The sequence below is a fragment of the Mobula hypostoma genome, chromosome 20 (assembly GCF_963921235.1).
Source record: "Mobula hypostoma chromosome 20, sMobHyp1.1, whole genome shotgun sequence".
In the NCBI taxonomy this organism is placed as follows: Eukaryota; Metazoa; Chordata; class Chondrichthyes; order Myliobatiformes; family Myliobatidae; genus Mobula; species Mobula hypostoma.
In genome coordinates, this window is record NC_086116.1 from 37,575,161 (window position 1) to 37,599,684 (window position 24,524).

Consider the following 24,524-nt stretch of genomic DNA (forward strand, 5'->3'; position numbering starts at 1 on the left):
TGACAAATGTTAGATTTTCCAATGATGGTCAAATATCATGAGTAGTTGATCATTTATATGCGGGAATGGTTCAAGCAAGTAGACTAGTAGTCATATTCTACAAGCTGTTAGGCTAATAATCAGGATGGGGGCTCTTTGTTTAAGTTCTTGCGAGGTGGATTTCAGATAACGGTACAGAATGCTCTGGTGCTGATCACTATAACTGAAAGCACACTGAACCAGAGGAGCTCACTAGTTTGGGGGAAGTAGATTGTTTTCTGCTAATCTGTCATTAAAGTGCTGAAGCATTCTTGTTTCTACTAATGGTTACTTTTGGTTTTTAATAGATCTTCATTTCAAGAACTTATGATGCAACCACCCACTTTGAGACCACCTGTGATGATATCAAAGATATTTACAGGAGGATGACGGGGGTCGATTTTGACTTTGAAGAAATGAAGCGCAAGCAGAATGACATCTTTGGAGAAGATGAGCAGAAAGAATCAAACTAAACCTGATGATCAGCTGGTGTCGAGGAGGTCTGCAGGCAAAGTTTGTAATGTGGGGGCTGCTTAATTTTAAATTGCATCTTCAAGATCCTGACAAGTATTGCACTGATTGTAGATGGTAACCCCATCATTTGTCTTTGGCATCATGTGTAAATTTTGCTGATATCTAAGGGGTGCTATTCAAAAAGATGACAGCTTGTGTCTCTTGTTCTGATCAAAGGTTTTGGAGAAGGGTTGCTGAGGGCAAAGTAGTGACTAAATTTGGATGCATTCTTTACTGTAAAATGGAAAGGTGTAAAAATGCTAAATTGATATTCCATAACTGTATGTGGAAGTATTTACTGCCATTTGCTTTAACATCAGCTGGAACATGTAATGGTTTAAAATTTCACTTACATAATTGACTAACTGTTCATGATGGATTGATTCTGTTTAGAACTGCGACTTCACAATAAAGTTGTATGTACCACCTGCCATTTCTAAATATTATAGAACCTTGTATGATTGTTCATCATTTTCACTTCTTGGATTCAAATAATTTGGGGTACATGCAGCTCCCTAGAGACTATATAAGGAACTGGAGTTGCAGCTTGATGATCTTCAGCTCATCCGGGGGAATGAGGAGCCAGAGGGAGGTAGTCACCCCTAAGTTGCAGGGGGTAGGTGACTGGCAGGAGAGTAAAAGGCACTAGGCAGCCGGTGCAGAATATCTCTGTGACTGTTACCCCTCAATAATAAGTATAGTGCTTTTGATACTGTTGGGGTGGGTGGGGGGCACCCTATCAGGGGAAGCCACAGCAACCAGGTCTCTGGCACTGAGTCTATCTCTGGCTCAGAAGGGAAGGGGGGAGATGAAGGGAGCAGTAGTGGTAGGGGATTCCATAACTAGCAGAGCAGAAATCAGATTCTGTAGGTGTGAAAGAGACACCTGGATGGTATGTTGCCTCCCAGGTGCCAGGTTCAGGGATGTCTTGGATTGAGTCCACAACAGTCTAAAGGAGGATGGTGAACAGCCTGAAGTTATATTACTTATTAGTATCAGTGACATGGGTAGAAAAGGAGAGGAGGTCCTGAAGGGAGAATATATGGAGTTAGGTAGAAAGCTGAAAAGAAGGACCTTCGGGGTATTAATCTCTGGATTGCAGCCTTTGCCAGTGAGTAAGAATAGGCTGATTTGGCAGTAGATGTGCGGCGGAAGAGTTGGTGCAGGGGTCATGGTTTTAGATTTGCGGATCATGAGGATCTCTTTTGGGGAAGGTATGAACTATACAAAAACGTCGGGTTACACATGAACCTCGGGGACCTATATCCTTGCAGGCAGATTTGCTAGAGCTGTTCAGGGGCATTTAAACTAAATTGGCATAGCAGTGATGGGGCTGTTAGTTTACCAGCAGAGGTCATCTATAGTGAGACTGTCAGGAGGGACCGACAGATGATAGGGCAAAATGTGAGTGAGATGACTTAGTATAACAGGGGCCAAAATCAAAAAGGGTAGGGAATACAGGACTGAAGGTGTTTTATTTGAATCTGCACAGTATACGCATTAAGGTAGATGCACTTGTATTAAGAGATTGGCAGTTAAGATGTGTGCATCTCTAAATCATGGCTGTAAGAATATTATAGTTGGGAGCTTAACATCCATGGGTACACACTTTATTGAAAGGACAGGCAGAGGGATGGCGTGGGGTGGCTCTGATTTAAAAAAAAAATCAAATCCTTTTAAGTGACATAAGATTGGATCTACCTTATGGGTAAAGTTGAACTGCAAGAGTAAAAGGAGCCTGATGGGATTTGTATACAAGTGTCTGAACAGTAGCCAAGACGTGGGCTACAGATTACAATGGGATGATGTAAAAAGGCAATGTTGCAGTAATCATGGGGGACTTCAATGTGCAGGTAGATTGGGAAATTCACATTGATGCTGGATCCCAAGAGGGAATTTGTAGAATACCCATAAAATGTTTTTTTTAAAGCATCTTGTTGAGCCGCCTAGGGCATAGCAATTCTGAATTACATGTTATGTAATGACCCAGATTTGATTAGGGAACTTGAACCCTTGGGAGGGAGTAGTCTTAATCTTATAGAATTCACCCTGCAGTTTGAGAAGGATATGCTAAAATTGGATGTATCAGTATTACGTGGAGTAAAGGGAATTACAGAGAAATGAGAGAGGAGCTGGCAAAAGTTGTTTGGAAGGGGCCACTAGCAGGGACAATGGCAGACCAGCAATGGCTGGTGTTCCTTGGGAAAATTTGAAAGGTGCAGGAAAGATGCATTCCAAAAATGAAGTATTCTAGAGAGAGTTTGAGGCAATTTTGGCTGACAAGGGAAGTCAAAGTCAATAAAAGGAAAAGAGGTTATATAACATAGCAAAAACTACTGGGTAGGTAAGATGATCAGGAAGCTTTTAAGAACAAACAGAAGGCAGCTCGAAAAGCCATAAAGAGAGAAAAGATGAAATATGAGGTTAAGCTAGTCTATAATAGGATACAAGGATTTTTGAGAAATATAAACAGTGAAAGAGATGAGAATAGATAATCAGACTGCTAGAAAATGACACTGGAGTTTCACTGCCATTACTAAGTATTTTGCATCAGTCTTCATTGTGGAAGATGCTAGCAGACTGCCAGAAATGCAAGAATGGCAGGGGGCAGAAGTTGATATTAATAAGGAGAAGGCCTTTGGGAAGTTGAAAAGTTTGAAGGTAGACAAGTCATCTGGACCAGATGGACTATACCCCAAGGTTCTGAAAGAGGTAGCTGAGGAAATTGATGAGCCATTATTAATAATCTTACAAGAATCAATAGATTTGAGAATGTTTCCTGAGGATTGGAAAACTGCAAATGGCTCTACACTTTTTAAGAAGGGAGGGAGCAGAAGAAAGGAAATTAGAGGCCAGTTAGCCTGACTTCAGTGTTGGAAAGATGTTAGAGTTCATAAAGGATGAGGTTTTAGGGTACTTGGAGGTACATGATAAAGTAGTTTCTAAGTAGTACCTTGCCTGACAAATCTGTTGGAATTTTGGGAAAATAACATGCAGGGTAGATAAAGGAGAGTCAGTGGTGGTGTTTATTTGGATTATCAGAAGGCTTTTGACAATGTGCCGCACATGAGGCTGCTTAGTAATGTGAGAGCCCATGATTTTACGAGACAGATACTGGAGTAGACTGAATAGCAGGCAGCAAAGAATGGGAATAAAGGGGGCCTTTTTTTGGTTGGCTGCCAATGACTAATGGTGTGTCAGAGTCAGTGTTGGGACCGCTTCTTTTCACATTGTATGTCAATGATTTGGATGAAGGAATTGATGGCTTTGTAGCTGAATTTGTGAATAATATGAAGATAGATGGAAGGGCAGGTAGTGTTGAGGAATCTGGTGTCTGCTGAAGGGCTTAAGACAATTGGAATGGGCAAAGAAGTCACAGATGGAATATAATCTGGGAAAGTGCATGGTCATGCACTTTGTCAGAAGGAATAAAGAAGTGGACTATTTTGTATATGGGAGAAATTCAAAAATCGAATGTAGAGGGACTTGGGAGTCCTTAAGCGAGATTCCCTAAAGGTTAGCTTGCAGGTTGAGTTGGCAAGGAAGTCAAATGTGGTGCTAGCATTCATATTGAGAGGACTTGAATACAAAACTGAGGATGTAATGCTAGGGCTTTATAAGGCATTGGTTAGACCACAGTTAGCAGTATTGTGAGGAGTTGTGGATCCCATATCAAAGGATGGATGTGCTGGCATTGGAGAGGGTCGAGAGGAGGCTCATGAAAATGATCCCAGGAATGAATGGGTTAATGTATGAGAGTGTATCTGGTTCTGTACTCGCTGGAGTTTAGAAGAAGGGTGGGGGGTGGAATCTCACTGAAACTTACCAAATATTGAGAGGTCTGGATTGAGTGGATGTGGAGAAGATATTGGGGAGTCTAGCACCAGAGGGCATAGCCTCAGAAAAGAGAAATGTCCATTTAGAACAGAGATAATGAAAAATTTTGTTAGCCAGAAGGTGGTGAATCTGTGGACCAAGTCATTGGGTTAATTTAAGGCAGGTGTTGATAGGTTCTAGTGTAATCAGGACATCAAAGGTTTCAGGAAGAAGGCAGGAGAATGAGGTTGAGAGGGATAATAAATCAGCCATAATGGAATGGCGGAGTAGACTCAATGGGCTGAATGGGCCAATTCTGCTCCTAGGACTTAAGGCCTTGTACTTAGGATAAATCACATTTCAAAAACAAATCTCAAGCTGTAGATGATAAAAGCAATTTAGCCAAATGAAGAGCTAGTTTCAGAAATAAATTGCAAGTCTTCCAAGTTACCTAATGGAGCTGAATTAGGCCATTCCATCATGGCTGATTTATTATCCTTCTCAACTCCATTCTCCTGCCTTCTCCCCATAGCCTTTGACACACTTGCTAATCAAGAATTTATCAATCTCTGCTTTAAATATACCCAATGATAGGCCTCTATACCCATCTGTGTGAATGAATTCCACAGATTCACCACTCCTGGCTAATGAAATTCTTCCTCATCTGTTTTAAAGGTCCTTGTGAGTCCTTGTGTTGACATTCTGAGACTGTGCACTCTGGTCTTAAGACTCTTCCACTATAGGAAACATCCTCTAAACATCCACTCTATTCTGGCCTCGTGCTTTCACTATTTGATTCTGGGATTCAGTGATACATTCTTAAGCTGGAAAAGTGAGGCTTGAAACAGAATCCTCGGTGGTAAATTTGGTAGAGATTATCAAGCAGCTTTGGTGCAGGGTACTTGAAAATGGTAGTTGTCACCATGATGTGCTATCAGAAGGGGAACTCAGTGCTTTCTGAGCCTGTTTCATCAGTGTAATTGTGCTTGATGTTCCATCTCTCACCTTCTCCTGCAAATTAATACAATCATCAGCAAATATTCTTGTTTCTGCTCCTATTAGAGGACAGGAAAATGCCTGCCTCAATTTTATGGGGTTGCACTGATCAAACAATTAATTTTCAGTATAAGATGTAAATTCCTCAACTTTACTAAAGCTGTATTTGTATTACCAGTATTTGATAGTACATCCACTTCAGTAAGCTGGGGCACAAGCTAAGCTGCAATGGGAGTCCATGATAAAATATTTAATGCTAGAGAGCATGCATTTGAGATGAAAAGAGCAATGTTCAGAAGAGAAATGTAAGCTAGTTTATTTTAACACAGTGGATGGAGGTGGAGACTGATATACTGGCGATATCTTCGATTTTCTTAGGCACACAAATATGCAGACAATGAAGGGATTAATGTAATTAGGCATTGTTAGTTTAATTAGTTCAGTTCAACACTATGGCTTGTTCCTTTCATTTATGTTCTAAATACATGAGTTGTTTTCTGCATGTGTTAAATATCAGTGCTATGGCTATACTGAGACAGCTTGGCTGATTCTGAACCACAACAGCATTGCACACAGAACTATGAAGCCTTCAGTTTAACTTCTATATGCTAACAACTTTCATTATTCTAATTAATTCAAAGGCAACTAGATGTAGCAGTCTTTCCTAATTTGCCCTTAACCAGTCAAGGTTAAACCTCTCTTTTTCTGATGTTGTAGGTGGTTGATCAAGAGTAACCCTCCAATGGCCTATTCCAAGCAATGTTTAATATTTGACATTTAACCAGTTGTTATCCCTGGTTAAATATAAGTACTTTACAAACCCTTTGAATGCGTGCTCTGAAACTGTCAAGCACTCACTGTGGCACTGGGTAAAACATCTGGCCATCTGACTGGGCTCTACACTTAAATGTGAACATGCCCCTAATTAAACAATTTAAATAATAATTGAATTTGCAATCAATTTATTTTATTTCATAATCTTGGCATTGGAGAGATAATCCAGAAACCTCCTGAGCAATTTGGTACCTCAAACTATGAGAATGACAGCTATATTTTAAGTCGTCCCCAATTTACGACTTAAGTAAAACCCACACATTCAACTGCCCTCCAGATCAGTGGGATGGGTGTTTGTTGGCTGCTGTGGGTCTCCAGGTATCTTCCACAGTGTTGCAACTTGGTTCACAGCCACATTTGTGACTCCCAAACTATTGTTTTAAAACATTTCCCAGAAACTGAACCTGGGAGGGCCTGTAATGTAAACTGTACTTAAACATTTATATAAAGGCACAATGTTTAATTTGGATTATCCTAGCCATGTATCCATGTTATTACGTTTGCTCAGTACTATCCATGACTTTTTACATATTACACATTTTCCACACTGAACACTAATTCAGAGCTGTTCTTGGCGTTAATTCTACTCATATTTATTCCATTAATTCAACATGAAATGTTTGTCAAAAGATGAATCACCTCAGGCGTTTTGGTCTTGCATGTTCACTAACCCAGATGTTCTTACAGACAATTGCTACAAAATGTTAAAAATTAATACTTTAGTTGCAATATGTAAAGCATTTAAGGGATCTCGCCTTGTTCAGGAACAGTTAGATGAACCGTACAATTTACTAAAACAAACTGGTGTGAATTAGACTTGTATCCGAGCAGGGTACTAATTCAGATAATGTGTTCGGGAGCCTTTGCTTCAGATTATTTCTTAAACCTCACCATACAGAAGGTACCATACAATCTCTGCCTGCATGGTGATAGATCCTTCGTATACCCTGTTTGGTGGGCAGGATCCTTCAGTCCCATTAAAAAAAACTGAGATCTTATCAGCCTTAACCACATTTTCACATAGTTGTTATATCTGAGCTAAGTATCTTGGAGAATGGCTTCCAAAAGTTACTGCAAAAGTGTTTGGACTTGGATGGCTATTTCTACCATTTAATTCGGTGACAAACATACTGCTTGATTGCTTCTAGGATCATTACAAACCCATAACTAAAGCTGTACAGATCTGCTGAGCCAAAACAAAACTTAAATATATTATCTGAAGACCAAACACCTCATCTCAGAAATATTAATACAAGAGATTCTGCAGTTGCTGGAAACACTCTGAAAATACTGGAGAAACTCAGCAGATCAGGCAGCATCTATGAAGAGGAATAAATAGTTGATGTTTCAGGCCAAGACCCTTCCTGACAAAAGGACTTGGCCTGAAACGTCAACTCCTTATTCCTCTCCATTGGCGCTGCTCCGACCTGTTGAGTTCCTTCAGCATTTTGTGTGTCACCTTGGAAATATTTTGGACTTGTTCAGAGCAATAATCATGTTACATGGACCTTTATTAATGACACTGTGACATTCTTTTATGCTGTCAACTTTTAAAATGCTATTTATTTTTATTTTATTTAGAGATATAGTGCAGAATCGGCCCTTTGAGCCGCACTGCCAACAACCCGTTTTAAACCTAGCGTAATCACAGAACAATTTACAATGATCAATTAACCTACTAACTGGTGTGTCTTTGAACTGTGGGAGGAAACTGCAGCATTCAGAGGAAATCCACACATTCCGTGTGGAGGACATACAAATACCTTACAGAGGATGACAGGATTGGACTCTGAACTCCAACGGCCTGAGCTGTAATAGTGTAGAGTAATGTAACTGGTGAAAACGTACATAATTCTCAACCACCAACATTGTTTTGGAGTACACTTTAAGAGGCTGGTCTGATGTAATGACTTAATTATGTGAAGGACTTTTACCACACTTTGTGTTCAGTGTTTGGATTGCAATAAATGAGTCGTTAGAATTTTTCTTAAACATAAAATGCTTCACATCATTTCCTTTGCAAAAACCTACAATGAAATCGTGCTAACCGCTATGGCACCCAATTTTATTGACAGAGAAGGAAAGAAGCTAAAAATATAACATGCAAACTCCGCAGAGAGGAAGCAGATTCTAGTAGTTTAATTGCATAGAAGATTGTTCATGTGATCTATTTGTGAAGAATATAACTCTGACTGGCCTCCCATCCAACCTACAATCAGAGAATTCTTTTGTATACAGAGAAATCTCTTCCACAAAGCAGAATACTCCAAAAGTTAGTTGTTCAGAATTTTATTTTAACAAAATTTACTAAAAATGCAATGTTCCCACTTTTGAAATACAGTTTTTTTATTCTGACGCCCATTAAATATGTACATGTTTACAAATAAATATAAAAATACATTCAGCCATTTAGGTGATGGTAAAATTAGTGTGAACCAATAAGGGTTAAAAAAAAGCACATCCAGCTGATAAATAAAGCTGATTGAATGTGGTACTTTCCACCAAACACCAAAGAATATTGATTACTTTTCTACTTCTATTCTTGACAAGGCTTTTCAACAATCAGTTAAGAAATCTGAAGTAGGTTTTAGTTTAGTGATTTCTAATTAACATATCCAACTTTATTTCATTTTTAACAGAAGGGGAAAGAAGAATAAATGGAAGGACACTGAACTCATGGAGTTCACCATTAGGTCATAAAAACTGCCTGATGCAGGGATAACAAAAGGAAAAACACTATTATAAATATTTTTTTAAAACCAGTATTAAACATAAACAAAACAAATAGCATTTACCGAAATATTTTTCAAATATTTCAACAATTGCATATTTTTCTAATGTTTTGCAGTTTGATAATGAGTGGATTATTCATCAGCAGAGGATTATATTATGCCGAATGTCAATAAATCAAAATATTGTAATCAGGTAGTTTGACAAGTCCCGTCTAAATCCCTGCTGAGAAGATGGAAACATATTTCTGTGTATCCAAGAACCTCCTGTCATTTGCATCTGAAGTCATTGTGGGTTTACTTTGAACTCTGAACCCCCAACTATACTTGCCCAAGTGGGAAACCGATAAATCGAGAAATCTGAAGTTTGATAGATGGATAGACAATCCTCTTACCCTTGGAACAGGAATATTTTTTCTGTAAAGTACCCAAAACAACAGAACAAGTATTTGCAAAGTTTTGTTAAAGATTGTTCAGCTAAACGTTTGCTATGATCAGGCAAAGATCCTGAAAAATAACCCATTTAAGGCAATGGACATTGAAAAGATAAAGACATGAAAATACACAAGCATGGACAAGATACAGGGAAATTGAACAAAGATGACTACATATTTTTCTCTGGTTTTCCAAAAAACCAAAAAGGAATGACCAAAAAGACTTACCCAACCCCCAACCTCACCTCCACACACCCAACTAAAGCTTTGGCATCCCAATTTTAAATTACAACTTAGAACATGTCTTGATCCATTTCTGAATTTTGAGTTCTTGTGCTTTTCCCAAAGAACAATCCCAACTGGGTCTCAGTAGTGTGATGCTCTTTAGCCCGAATAGCTAAAAAAAAAACAAAAAATAATATTGCCTGTGTTTAGATTTATGTTTTATTAGGTACATAGTAGAAACACATAAGGCATTCTAAGACACATATAGGATTTCTATGTGGGAAGGATATACACATAGAAACATAGGCAAATAAAACAAGCTATTGTTAGTGCAGTGATGATTCTAACTCGAATAACTTGTCACAAAATCTAGTGATCTCAAGCTGAATATCCCAAAGAAAATATAACTCACTCTACAAAAGAAAAAAAACCCTGATGTTGGTTTCACGGGTTGGTGCGAACACTTTATTTATTTATTCAGAGACAGTATGGAACAGATCCTCCCAGCCAACCTAGCTGCACCACCCAACAACCCATCTATTTAATCCTAGGCTAATCACAGAACAATTTACAATGGCCATTTAACCTACTTTGAAACGTGGGAGGAAACCGGAGCACCCGAAGGAAACCCATGCATGGAAGGGAAGGGCATACAAGCTCCTCACACTCCGTGTCAGAGTTGCACTCCGAACTCTAACACCCTGAGCTGTAATAGTGTCACGCTAACCACAATGCTGCCATGACAAATATGAGATTCCACAATTCTTTAGCAAGGCCTTTGACAAGATCCTGCAAAAGTGTGCTGGTGTGGAAGGTTATAACACAATGGGATCTAGAGCGAGTTAGCCAGCTGGATACAAAACTGGCTTGGGGAGAGGAGCACAGGGTGGTAGGGGAGTGCTGTTTGTCTGTGACTGCAGGGGTTGGTGCTGAATACCCTGTTGTCAGTCATATATATCAACAACTTGGATGAGAAAGTTAGTAAATTTTTGGATATCACTAAAACTGGTGGTGTGGCAGACAGTGAAGAAGGCTTCTAAGGCTACAACATGATCTAGGTCAATACAGGAGCAGGGAGGTACTACTGCAGTTGTACAAGGCCTTGATGAGACCACACCTGGAGTATTGTGTGCAGTTTTGGTCCCCTAATCTGAGGAAAAACATCCTTGCCATAGAGGGAGTACAAAGAAGGTTCACCAGATTGATTCCTGGGATGGCAGGACTTTCATATGATGAAAGACTGGATGAATTAGGCTTATACTCGTTGGAATTTAGAAGATTGAGGGGGGATCTGATTGAAACGTATAAAATCCTAAAGGGATTGGACAGGCTAGATGCAGGAAGATTGTTCCCGATGTTGGGGAAGTCCAGAACGAGGGGTCACAGTTTGAGGATAAAGGGGAAGCCTTTTAGGACCGAGATTAGGAAAAACTTCTTCACACAGAGATTGGTGAATCTGTGGAATTCTCTGCCACAGGAAACAGTTGAGGCCAGTTCATTGGCTATATTTAAAAGGGAGTTAGATATGGTCCTTGTGGCTAAAGGGATCAGGGGGTATGGAGGGAAGGCTGGTAAAGGGTTCTGAGTTGGATGATCAGCCATGATCATACTGAATGGCGGTGCAGGCTCGAAGGGCCGAATGGCCTACTCCTGCACCTATTTTCTATGTTTCTATGTTTCTATAATTGGAAATGTGGGCCATGGAATGGCAGACAGCAGTTAACTCAGAGGTATTTATTTTTGAGTAGTTAAAGCAGGTCATGACATACAAAGTAAATGGCCAGCCCTGCAGAGTGTTGCAGAACAATGAGACCTAGAATACAAGCATATAACTCCCTTGAAGTGGCAACATACTTAGAAAACGTGATCAAAAGACATATGCGATGCTGACCATTACCTTCTACATTTCAGATGTCCAGCATAAAATATTTTTGTATATATAAAAAAAAATTGCTGGACCCTCAGATGTCTGGTGTCCCTTACTATGAAAAGCAGAAGATTGTAAATGCTGGAAATCTGAAAACAGAAGATGCTAGAAATACTCAGCAGGTCAGGCAGCATCTGTGGAGAGAGAATTAGAGTGAATATTTACAAGTGAATTAGTTTTCACTGGGCTCATTGGTTTATTATTTAAATATTCAAATACTTTTCAAATAGTTAAATGTATTCAATTTACTCATTGGTCACTTTTGGACTAATGCCTTCTGTAAAAGGAGATCCATATACTTATGACAAAAAAGTAAATAAACATCTTACCATTTTCTGTAACATAGGTACTCTGTAAAGGAGTGGTCAGGTTTCTTAACTCCTTGGTGAAATTATTTATATCCAAAACTATAATTCCATTTTGGGTGAAGACTTCTTTGTTTTCAGGTTTACCTGGAAAAATTGCCAAGAATGAGAAATGTAATGAGTAAAAACAAATTATTATAAATTTGAAAAGTTTGCAAATTCTGGAGATGTGCAAGAAACACATTGATGTAGGAACAGGAGCAATTCCTACAGGTTTAGGTTGCAACTTTATATTTAAAGTCCTCCTTTGCCTGTTTCTATAGTTCATACAAGTTCTGTAGTTCAAGGTTATTCAATGTATACAGCCAAATGAAACATTGTTCATCGAGGGCCAAGGTGCAAAGCACAGTACATACAGTCACACACAGCGCACGTATTATGACAGCACATACTGTACGGTCACTAAAGTAATATTAGCACAAATCTCTAAGTTGCACGGCCTGAACACTGAGGGTATATAGCTTGTCCTGAAGCCAGGTTTCTGCAAGAACAAGCATGCCCTTAATATTCCCTCTCAACAATAAAATCTCTCTTTTGAAATTATAGCAATACTTTGAAATTACAGATTATTGAGACTACTGCACCTTCAGGAAATTTCCAAAGTTTTTTTGTCCCTTTAGTTCTTAGTAATTGCATTGTTATTGTGATACTTTATCAAACCTCTTGTGAGAACCCATATTTACTTTATCAAAGTTGCTGGTGAATGCAGCAGGCCAAGCAGCATCTATAGGAAGAGGCGCAGTCGACGTTTCAGGACTAACGTTAGTCCTGACGAAGGGTCTCGGCCTGAAACGTCGACTGCGCCTCTTCCTATAGATGCTGCTTGGCCTGCTGCATTCACCAGCAACTTTGATGTGTGTTGCTTGAATTTCCAGCATCTGCAGAATTCCTGTTGTTCATATTTACTTTAACCTTATTACCTGACCCTTGATAGCTTCATCCTGCAACTTAAGCATGTTAGTTAAACAAAATATTAATTTATTTGTCAAAACTCTTTTAAAAAGTTATTAAACTGGAAAAGATTATTGAACTGATTAACAAGGATGCTGCCAGGACTTAAGGGACTGAGTTATAAGAAGAAATCGGACTTTATTCCCTAGCGCGCAGGAGACTGAGTGAGAGATAGAAAATCATGAGGGGCATAGAGTAAATGCACTCAGTTTTTCTTTCTGAGCAGCATTCAGGAATCAAAAACTAGAGGGCTTAAGTTTGAAGTGAAAGGGGAGAACTTTAAAAGGAATTTCAGGGACAGCTTTTGTATACAAAAGTGGTGTCTGTGGAATCAGCTGCTAGAGGAAATGGTTGAGCAGGTTCAACTTTTAAAAGACAGATGGGGCATCTTAGCAAAGACTGGTCGGGCTGAAGGGCCTGCTTCTGCTGCATGACCTGACACTTCATTACCTGATGCACAGTCACTATTTCAGAATCCAATTTATTATTCGCATCATCTTACAAGACTCAAATTTTTTTCTTTTGCACTAGAGTCATACAATATTATAAATTACAAAATAAATAGAAGTGCAAATAAGGGATGGTGAGGCAATGTTCTGAGGGGGCGTTCTTCCACACAGTGCGTGGTATTTACATAGAATGAGCTGCCAGAGGAAGTGGCGAAACAAAATATATACAAGACATTTAAAAAGTATTTGGACAGGAAAGGATTAGAGGGATACAGGCTTAATGCAGACAAATGGGGCAAGTATAGACGCGCAGTATATAGAATAAGGTAGATGAACTTGTAGCACAGTTACAGGTTGGCATATATGACATTGTGGGAATGACTGAATTGTGGTTGAAGGAGGATTATAGCTGGGAGTTTAATGTCCAAGGATACACATTGTATCAAAAGGACAGACAGGAAGGAGAGGGTAGGGGTGGCTCTGTTAGTTTAAAAAAAAATGAAATCAAATCATTAGAGATGACATAGGATCTGAAGGTGTAGAATCATTGGGAATAGAGCTAAGAAACTGTAAGGGTAAAAACACCCTGATGGGAGTTGTATACAGACCCCCAAACAGTAGTAAGGATGTGGTCTACAATTTACAACGGAGATAGAAAATGCATGTCAAAAGGGCAATGTTATGATAGTCATGGGTGATTTCAGCCTACGAGGTCAAGGAGGATGAAGTGGTGGGTGTCCTAATGAGTATTAAGGTGGTTAAGTCCCCATGGCCTCATAGGAATTACCCCTGGTTACTGAAGGGGGCAAGAGGTAAGACTGCTTGCAATTTGACTTGTGTCTTCGAGTCTTGTTGAGGCACAGGTGACGTCCCGGAGGACTGGTGAGTAGCTAATGTTGCATCTATAATTAAGAAGGGAACAAGGGAAAATCCCAGGAAATCTTGAGTCTTACATCAGTTGCAGGGAAATTGCTGGAAAAAATTCTTTGGGATAGGATATAGACCATTTGGAAACCCATCGCCTAATTAGGTAGAGCCAGCATCGCCTTGTGCGGGGCAGGTCGTGTCTTACCAACTTAAGGTTTTTGACAAGGTGACGAGAGAGATTGATGAAGTTAGGGCAGTGGATGTTGTCTATGTGGATTTTTTGTAAGTCCCTCATGAGAGACTAATCCAGAAGATTAAGATGCATAGGGTCCGCAGCAAATTGGCTGTTTGGATTCAGCACGTAGAAGACACAGAGTAGTGCTCAAAGGGACGTATTTCAGCTGGAGGTTTGTAATTAGTGGTGTTCTGCAGGGATCAGTGATGGGGCCTCTGCTGTTTATGATGTCTATAAATGACCTGGATGAAAATGTAGATGGGTGGGTTAGTAACTTTGCAGATGGTACCTAGATTGCTGGAGCTGTTGATAGTATAGAAGACTGGCAAAGAATACAACATGATACAGATCAGTTGAAGATATGGACAGGGAAATGGCAGATGGAGTTTAACCCAGATAAATGTGAGATGTTGCACCTCAGTAGGGAAAATGCAAGGAGATAGTACACTGTTAATGGCAAAATCCTGCTGAGCAGAGAGAGATCTTGGGGTCCAAGTTCATTGTTCCATGAAAGTAGCTACACAGGTCGATACGGTGGTTAAGGCAACTTATGGAATGCTTGCTTTCATTAAGGCATTCAGTTCAAAAGTCAGGAGGTTATGCTGCAACTTTATAAAACTCTCGTTAGGCCACATCTAGAGTACTTCATACAGTTCTGGCCACCCCACTATAGGAAGGATGTTGAGACTTTGGAGAGGGTTGCAGAAGAGGTTTACCAGGATACTGCCAAGGTTAGAGGGCATGTGCTAACATGAAAGTCTGGACAAACTTGGGTTGTTTTTTTTTGGAACAGCAGAGGCTGAAGGGAGATCTAGTAGTGATTTATAAGATTATGACAGACATAGATAGAGCAGACAGTGACAGCTTTCCCAGGGTAGAAATGTCTAGTACCAGAGGGCATGCATTGATGCTGAGAGGAGGTAGGTTCAAAAGGAATGTGGCTAAGTTTTTTTTACTCAGGGAGTGGTGGATGCCTGGTATGGTGGTAGAGACAAATACATTAGAGGCTTTTAAAAGACATTTAGATAGGCACATGAATGTGAGGGAGATAAATGAATATGGACACTGTGTAGGGAGAAGGGTTTAGTTTTTGGGGTGTTTTGATTTACTTTTTAGCTGGTTTGGCACAACGTTGTGGGCTGAAGGGCCTGTTCCTCTGTATTATTCTATGTTTGAACATACTACATTCTATGAGATGGCTTTTCAGAGCAGCTCAAAGTTGAGTCCACTGGGGATAAACTATTCTGGATTGGGTGTTGTGCAATGATCCGGAATTAATTAGGGAGCTTAAGTAAAGAAACCTTTAGGGGTCAGTGATCATGAAGAAGAAGAAGAAAGCTCTTAACTCCAAGTAGAGTCATCGGGACGCCATCATGATGCCGTTTTTTTTTAGCAGGCTTTCTTATTTTTACAAGGCCGAGTTGCTAGCTCGACGCTCAACCCAGCACGGATAGGAAGCGTGCAAGGGAGCCGGCTGGATTTGAACTCGAGAGCCTTCGCTCCAAAGACTGGCACTGATGCCACTACGCCACCAGCCGGTGCAGTGATCATAATATGATAGAATTAATTGCTAAAATTGATTCGAAGGAAATAATAGCATGGACAACTGCAAAACACTTTAGATTTCATAAATGGAGTCAAAAGGAAGAAGGTCCACTTCAGCTTACGTGGCTGAATTGAAGAAATTGCCCAAGCATTGTCAGCTCAGTAATGGGCTTAGTGATGCACTGAGAGATCATATCCTTTATGGAATCTTACAAGGAAACCGCTCCAAACTGAAGCACAACTCACATTTAACAGTGTCGCTGAAACTGCTGCATCAATGGAAACAGCAGCCAGAGGTGCAAATGAGTTGCTGTCCGGAACGAAAGCGAGAGTGAACAAAATTACAACGTCTAAACAGAAACTGTTTCTGGCTGAACTAACCGTGCTACTGTAGTGGCATGGGCTCACTTAATCAGACCAGTGCAGGTTTAAAGGCAAAACTTGTAGAAAATGCAACAAAGTAAGACAAATACAAAGAGCATGTCGGCAGACAAAAATAAACAGACTGCACAGGGAAGAGAAAAATATAAAAAGTCAAGTGCAGTTTTAAAAAGAGCATTACTGTTGATGAAAAATCTGATAATGATGAGAGTGACACAGGACTGTGTAGCTTTAATTTTACAATGTGAAAACTATCATCAGGAGACAAGAAATATGGCTTACACCAGATGTGAATGGCAAATTACTGTGCTGTACTGTGCAAAAGTCTTAGGCACATATATACCATAGCTGGGGTGCCTAAGACATTTGCACAGTACTGTAGTAATTTTATGTATTGTACTGTACTGCTGCAAAAAAAAACCCCACAAAATTTCATGACGTATGTGTGTGATGATAAACCTGATTCTGGTATGGGTCTGTATTGTGGACTGAGAGTGGGAAGGGGACAGGGAGAGGGGAATCACGGTTGGGAAAGGAGGAAGAGAGAGCAGAAAGCACCAGAGAGACATTCTGTAATAATCAGTAAACAAATTGCATGTAATCAAATGGCCTTGTCAAGAGTCTGAGGGCTGGGTGTGTCTGCACCCACGCCATCCCCACCACTAGTGCTCCTTCTCTGCCAGCTGTCCCACATCCCTCCCGTGGTTCTCCACCCTCACCATTCCCAACATCTTCTGTTCCCGCCAGATTTACAAACTCACTCTCTGCTCCACGTTGACAAGTACAGTAATGTGCAAAAGTTCAGCTGTCTATATGTACCTAAGACTTTTTGCACAGTACTTGTAATTAAAATAGAAGTGGTCTCAAAATGGGTTTGAACGGCATTTCAAAGATTCTGAGCTGAAGCCTGTAGATATCCAACTCAAAACTTATACTGGAGAAAAGATAATTCCTGTGCAAATGGCATTCATAACAGTGAAATACAACAATCAACAAGCCACATTGGGCTTGTATGTGGTAAAAACAGGAGGGCCAGCATTGTGGGGCCATAATTGGCTGAGACAACTATGACTTGTTTGGAGATCCAGCCACCATTTGCATGCAACATCACCTGTAATTGAGTCTATTGAAACTGAAAGTGAATTAAGAAAGATACTGGATGATGCCACACCAGTGATCAAGGATAGCATTGGAAAACTCAAACATATCAAGTGTGAAATTGTGTTAAATGAAAATGCCACACCAAAGGTTTTCGAAGCCCATCTACTTCTGTACACTATCTGTGACAAAGTTACCAGTGAGCTAGATTGCATGGAGCTGAAGGAATTCTTTCCAAGGTTGAGTGGAGCCCATGGGAAATGTCAAAATAGCTAAGAAGAATGTGTCGGTCAGGATCTGGGGTTGATTTTAAGGTCAATACCCTCTGCCCAGGATGGAGGATATCTTTGCAAACCTTCCTGAACTTAGCTGAGACCTGCATACAGATGGAGATGAAAGAGAAGTTCAGTGTTTCTCACCATAAACACTCACAAAGGGCTTTATCGCTATAACAGGCTTACTTTTGGAGTAACATCTGTATTCAGGCCAAAAACTATGGACCAGGTACTGCAAGGCTGCCCAGACACTCAGTGTTACTTCAATGACATTGTTGTTACCATTAAGGATGACAAGGAACATCTCCAAACTCTTAAGACAGTGTTAAAAAAATTAGAAGATTACGAGCTCGGAGCATGATGCAACAAGTGTGAATTCTTTAAACCAAGTATCACTTACTGTGGTCACACCATTGATACTCAACTGCGCTGAGAAAATCCAAGCAGTGGTGGATGACCCAAGGCCAAAGTAAGTGTCAAAGTTGCGATTATTTTCAGGATTCATCAATTATTATAACAGGTTCCTGACAAACCTGGCTACTGTGCTCCACCCCTTGAACTCATTACTACAGATCGGGAAGAAATGGCAATGGACAAAGCTGTGTGAGGTGGCTTTCCAAAAGGTAAAGGAATTGGTGACGTCAGACACTGTTCTCACACATTATGATCCACATCACCCTGTGAAGCTTGCCCGAGATGCCTCACCTTATGGTACAGGTAGAGTCATGTCACATGTTATGAGTGACGGAAGTGAACGCCCCATAGTCTTTGCATCATGTTCCCTTACCGCTGCAGAGAAAACTTATGCACAGATTGGAAGAGAGGCCTTGAGTCTGGTTTTGGATGTAAAACGTTTCAACTACTACTTGAATGGGAGAGTTTACCCTCATTACTGATCATCAACCACTGATGTCCATTTTCAATCCACAGAAGAGTGTACCACTAACAACCACAGCACAAATGTAGAGATGGATTTTGTGTCTTGGAGGACACAATTACAAGGTTGAATTCAAGAGGACAAATAATTATGGAAAAGTCAATGGATTGTCCCATTCACCCTTGGAAAAGGAAATACCTGAACAATTTACAAGAGGACACTTCTCTTGATGTATTCTCCCTAATGCAAATAGAAAGTCTCTCTAATACATCAGAGATGATCCGAAGGGAAACCAGAAAAGATCCCATACTCTCTCAGGCCTACATGGCCACCCAAAGTGGCTGGAATGTGCAGCAGAAATTCCAGTTCATCCATTTTGACCAGCTTCAGGATGAACTTGCCCTTGACGGGGGTTGCCTTATGTGGGGATTGAGAATTGTTGTACCTATAAACTGACAGCTAAAGTGTTGGAGGAGCTACATGCCAGTCATCTAGGCGTGGTCACAGTGAAAGTGTTGGCTCAAAGCTTTGTCTGGTGGCCTGGGATAGATCAGCAGATCGAGCAGCTCTCCATGAACTGTACGGGATGCCAACACGTCCAGAAGAAAGATGCCCTGAGCCATCAGAACCACTTCCTGCAGACCCAGAGTCATACATACATAGAGCAATGCAGCATAGTACAGGTGTCCCGCGCTTTTCGAACGCTTGCTTTACGAAACCTCGCCGTTACGAAAGGACTACATTAGTTACCTGTTTTCGCTAACAGAAGGTGTTTTCACTGTTACGAAAAAAAGGCAGCACACGCCCCGAGCAGCCACTCCTCCCCCGGAACTGCATTCTAGCCGGCATTGCTTAAACACGTGCCTGTGAGCAGCCGTTAGCAAGATGAGTTCTAAGGTATCGGAAAAGCCTAAAAGAGCTCGTAAGGGCGTTACACTTAGCGTAAAACTAGACATAATTAAGCGTTTCCATCGTGGTGAACGAAGTAAGGACAAAGTGAGTTCGGCTTGTGGAAGTTGACAAAGATGATGTTGAAGAGGTTTTGGCATCCCATGACCAAGAACTGATAGATGAAGAGCTGATGCACCTGGAAGAGGAAAAGATAACAATCGAAACCGAATGCAGTAGCAAATGGACCGAAAGTGAAGTCGTCCAGGAACTGAACGTGAAGCAACTACATGAGATTTTAGCTGCAATGATAAAGTACGACTTTAATTTTGAAAGGGTATGTAGGTTTAGGGTATATTTGCAAGATGGTTTGAGTGCTTACAAAGAACTGTATGATAGAAAAATGTGCGAGGCTAAGTAGTCAAGCATACTGTCGTTTTTCAAGCCTTCCACATCAGCCACAGCAGACAGGCAGACATAGAAGAAGATGACCTGCCTGCCCTGATGGAAACAGGCGACGATGAGATGACACCCCAGTGTCCCACCACCCCAACCCCCAGGCCACGGACTGATACATTGCCGTGGAGAATGTAGCGGTAGCCGGGGCACACCCAACACATCTTTAAGAAAAAAGCCGAAATAAACAAGCTAATTAATTAGGTGCCGCCCAGCACGTAAATGTCGGCTGAGACAACCACCTCTGATCTGGGCCAACATTTACGTGCCAGGTGGCACCTAATTAATTAGCTTGTTTATTTCAGCTCTTTTCTTAAAGATGTGCTGGGTGCGTTCCGGCCACCGCTGGACCCCTGCATGCTTCGCGGATCGGTATCGGTTCGCTGCCCGGAGGGTGGGGTGCCACTGCACCACCCCAACCTCCAACGACTCAGTCTAACACACCATCGTCAGTGTGCTCGGCGCTGTCTTCCCGATTCCGGTAAGTGATACTACACTGTACATACATTATTTCTACTTTATGTAGGCTGTGTATTTTTACGTGTTATTTGGTATGATTTGGCAGCTTCATAGCTTAAAGGTTACTGGAGAGATTGTTTCTGCCAAGAGCACTTACGCTGTGTTTCTGCCGAGAGCTCTTGTGTGAGATTTTCGCTACGGAGAACAGTGCGGCAATGGTTGTAGAAAAGTATTTCTACTTTATATAGGCTGTGTATTTATCATATCATTCCTGCTTTTACTATATGTTACTGTTATTTTAGGTTTTATGTGTAATTTGGCATGATCTGGTAGGTTATTTTTTGGGTCTGCGAACGCTCACAAATTTTTCCCATATAAATAAATGGTAATTGCTTCTTCACTTTACGACATTCCGGCTTACGAACCGTTTCATAGGAACGCTCTACCTTTGGATGGCGGGGAAACCTGTACAGATGTCGAGCCAACTTTTTAACCTACTCTATGATCAATCTAACCCTTCTCTCCATGTGCTATCTAAGAGTTTCTTAAATTCCCTAATGTATCTGCCTCGACCACCACCCTTGGTAGGGCGTTCCATGCATTCACCACTGTTTAAAAAAACTAACCTCTGACATCCTCCCTATTCTTTTCAACAATTATCTTAAAATTAAGCACCCTCATACTGGCCATTTCTGCCCTGGGAAAAAGTCACTGGCTATACGCCTCTAATCTTGTACACTTATATCAAGTTGTTTGTACATTTGTTTGTGATTTGATTACACTTTTATCAAGTTACCTCTCATCCTACATTCAGCAAGAATGAGTTTCATGCTCTTTGATTCTACGACAATGTTTTCTCAAACACAGCACTGTCTGCACCATTTTAGGTTTATGGCCACCAAATTTCCGATTCCTTAGTTGTGCCTTACCTGAGAGAAACACGGCAAACCGGGAGCTTATTTTCTGAACCTGCAGCTTCATAAGACAACTGAGATAGTCAGGCTTTGCCTGGGACTTTGAATCACACCCGTGGAAAGGAAGAACTTCCACGATATTCGCTTCCACCTTTTGATTCAGTAGGGAAATCTTCCTCCTGGCTGCACTCTCCTCCCTGTGCCGATCGATGATATGTCACAGTCCCAACGGAAGACGATTCCAAAGTTAAAAAAAATACAACCGTGAAGATGGTGGAAACTTGAATTCTACATAATATTGACAGAACACAGCTCACACCCTTTTTAACATTGACATCATGAGGTAGTAAATCTACCTCACGGCTATGGTGACATGGATTTCTTCCTGATCTATGGTGCTGTCTGTATGCAGTTTGCACGCTCTCTCTGTAACAGCATAGGCTTCACTTTAGTGCTCCAGTTTTCTCAATTTCCAAAGATCTGGCTGTTAGTGTGTGAATTGACTGCTGTAAATTGCCCCGAGTGTGTAGGTGAATGCTGGAACCTTGGGCAGGGAGAATTAATGGGAATGTGAGGATAATAGGGAAGGAAGGGAAAGGAGGGACATGGAGTGGATGTTTCCAATAGTGGGAGAGTTTATGACCAGAGGGCGCAGCCTCAGAAGGACATCCCTTTAGAACCAAGATGAGGAGGTGCCAAAGAGTAGTGAATCTATAGAATTGCTATGCCATTAGGTATATTTAAAACAGAGATTGCTAGATTCTTGGGTATTAAAGGTTACAGGGAGAAGGCAGAATAATGGGAGAATGCGTCAGCCATGATGAAATGGTGGAGCAGACTCAATGGACCAAATAGCCTAAATCTGCTCCTGTGCCTTCTGGTTTAAGATGGGGCAGATGGGGCTTGTCAGCCATGGCTGGCAGTTCATCTAGGAGAAGGAAAACTCTGATCTCAAAGCTCCGCTGCCTTGTGGCTATACCCACTGATGGAAAGGTTTCGGGAGTAAACCCCGAGGTAAAAATCTGGAGCTGGAGTCCCTAAGGCAGCACTACATTGAGTTCAATGCTGACTGACAACTCCTGCGACGCTGCTGGTACCAAACTGCATCGGTCTCTGCTGCCCCTTTGGGTTCATCAGATGCTTGGAGAGGGGGAACCTGCTACATGGGCAACAGCTTGTTCTCCATATCGTGCTGCCCAGGCTTGCGTATCTAGACAGCTGGGATGCAACATCCATGGTCGACTCTGACAACGGAGGCCTCAGACTCAGACAGGTTTAAGGTGACGGGAGAGATTTAAAGGGGACCTGAGAGGCAAGTTTTCCCCCACACAGAGGGTGGTGGTTATATGTAACGAGCTGCCAAATGGCCAGACATTAGGATGGTAGGATGGGTTCATGGATAGGAAAGGTTTCGAAGGATATGTGACAAATACTGGCAAATGGGACCAACTCTGGAAGGCATCTTGGTTAGCACAGACAAGGTTGGCCAAAGGGCTTGTTTCCATGCTGTTTAACACTATGCCTCTGAGGTACAATGCACTGTGAGATTTACACTAATTCTATCAGGCACAAATATATCCATTTATAATTCCAGTTCAAAACAACATGGATTGCTTTGACTCCATTCCACCAATTTAATTTAAAAAACTAATGATTTTTTACACATAAAGTACACTTAAAAGGATTTGTAATCATGATCAGCTCGACCCTCTTTGCAGCTGGTAACATCAACATTTTGCAAATTGTTCTGCACAGCAGTGGGAACCACCCTCCACAGTAACTAAATCCTAGCAAGACGGATGTCTGCACTGGAAATTGAGCTTCACAGTTGATAACGCAGACTAACCTTATCATCTCCTTCAGCCGTTTGAGTTCTCTGAAATGGACCATCCACTTCCACTTAGACTTGGAGCCAAGTTTCTCCAGCACTGCAAAGATCTGTTGCAAGTATTCTGATTGTGAAGAAGAGAAGAGCCTTCACTGTAAAACTTTCAAATAAATGTGCTACAGAGTTGCCTTGCCATTTATTTAGGAATTAGAATTTGATTGCTGTTGTCACATGCACTGAGGTACAGTGAAAGGCTTGTCTTGCATGTTGTTCATACAGATCAATACAGTACACTGAGCGAGAACCAGGTAAAACAATAACAATGCAGAATGAAGTGTCACTGCTACAGAGAAAGTGCAGTGTAGGTAGACAATAAGGTTCATGATTGTATCTAGGCAGGTTGCAAGGTTAAAGAGTCCATCTTGTCATACTAGAGAATCTTATATCAGCAGGGTCGAAGCTGTCCTTGAGTCTGCTACTGCCATCGACCCAGGCTCCAGGTTGGAGGAAGTGAAGGAGTGGAGAGGCTGTCATTTCTAAGCCAGGCAGGAGGAGCCAGTCAGCATTTCCATGCATCACATGCCAATAACATTCACTGATAAACGCAAAGTGAGTGGAACTGCGCTTCACAGAAAGGATAAAGGAGCATTGACCAGTGACCGATCAGGAGATCAGAAGCTTGAGAGGAGGGAATTTCACTCAGGCTCACTGATGGAGTGGAAAAAGGTAGCAACTCACGGCAGTTTATTTTTTGAAGCTCTGAGCAGTGACCAGTCAGCGTTTGGGATTCATTAGCAGGAACAAATGAAAGGAAGTCAGGAGCTAGTGCAGTGGCCAACGTCTGAGCGGATAGAGTTAGAGTGGTAATTTTAAGGCTTAAGTGAGGAGAGGCTTCAGTCAGAGAAAGCAAAGAAAGCTCGAGGTTGTTTTTTCTCTTTCCTTCCCTCCTTTATCTCTGTTCAGTTAGGACAGTAGAGATGCCAGGCAGGATTAAGCCAGGGCAGAGTACCCCTATGGCCATCCCACCAAAACAACAAATATATCACACTAGATATTGTTGGTGGGGATGACCTGGCAGAGAAAAGTCACAGCAGTCGGGTTTCTGGCTCTGTGACTCAGAGGGAAGGGGGGGGGGGGGCGAAGAGGCAGGCTGCAGTGATAGGTGATTCGCTATTTAGGGGAACAGAAAGGAGGTTCAGTGGGCATGTTGGCATGTTGCCTCCCGGGTGCCAGGGTCTGGGACATCTCAAATCGAGTCCTCAGCATTCTCAGGTGGGAGGGTAAACAGCCAGAAGTCATGATCCATGTAGGTACCAATGACATGAGAAGGTTGAATGTCGCGGTTTTACATAGAGAGTTCAGGGAGTTAGGAGCTAAGCTAAAGGGCAGGACCTCCAGGGTTGTGATCTCAGGATTGCTATCCATGCTATGTGCTAGTGAGGCC

General features: G+C 41.4%; 2 protein-coding genes across 3 annotated transcripts in view; one reads left to right on the forward strand and one right to left on the reverse strand.

Moving 5' to 3' along the window:
• LOC134359442 (rab GDP dissociation inhibitor beta) overlaps positions 1-974 on the forward strand; it is a 30,767-nt gene extending 29,793 nt beyond the window's left edge. Inside the window, exon 11 of the mRNA XM_063072684.1 lies at positions 327-974. Coding sequence (XP_062928754.1) covers positions 327-491 — 165 coding nt within the window. The 3' untranslated portion in view covers positions 492-974. The remainder of the gene's footprint in view (positions 1-326) is intronic.
• A 150-nt stretch (positions 975-1,124) lies between these two features.
• The window catches only part of LOC134359441 (protein TASOR 2-like), a 148,343-nt gene continuing 124,943 nt past the window's right edge, over positions 1,125-24,524 (reverse strand). For both annotated transcript variants that reach the window (XM_063072681.1, XM_063072683.1), the window contains 4 exons: positions 23,099-23,204; positions 21,268-21,449; positions 11,822-11,944; positions 1,125-9,737 (listed from right to left, as the gene is read on the reverse strand). In XM_063072681.1, the coding sequence (XP_062928751.1) occupies positions 9,634-9,737; positions 11,822-11,944; positions 21,268-21,449; positions 23,099-23,204 (515 nt within the window). In that variant the 3' untranslated portion in view covers positions 1,125-9,633. The remainder of the gene's footprint in view (positions 9,738-11,821; positions 11,945-21,267; positions 21,450-23,098; positions 23,205-24,524) is intronic.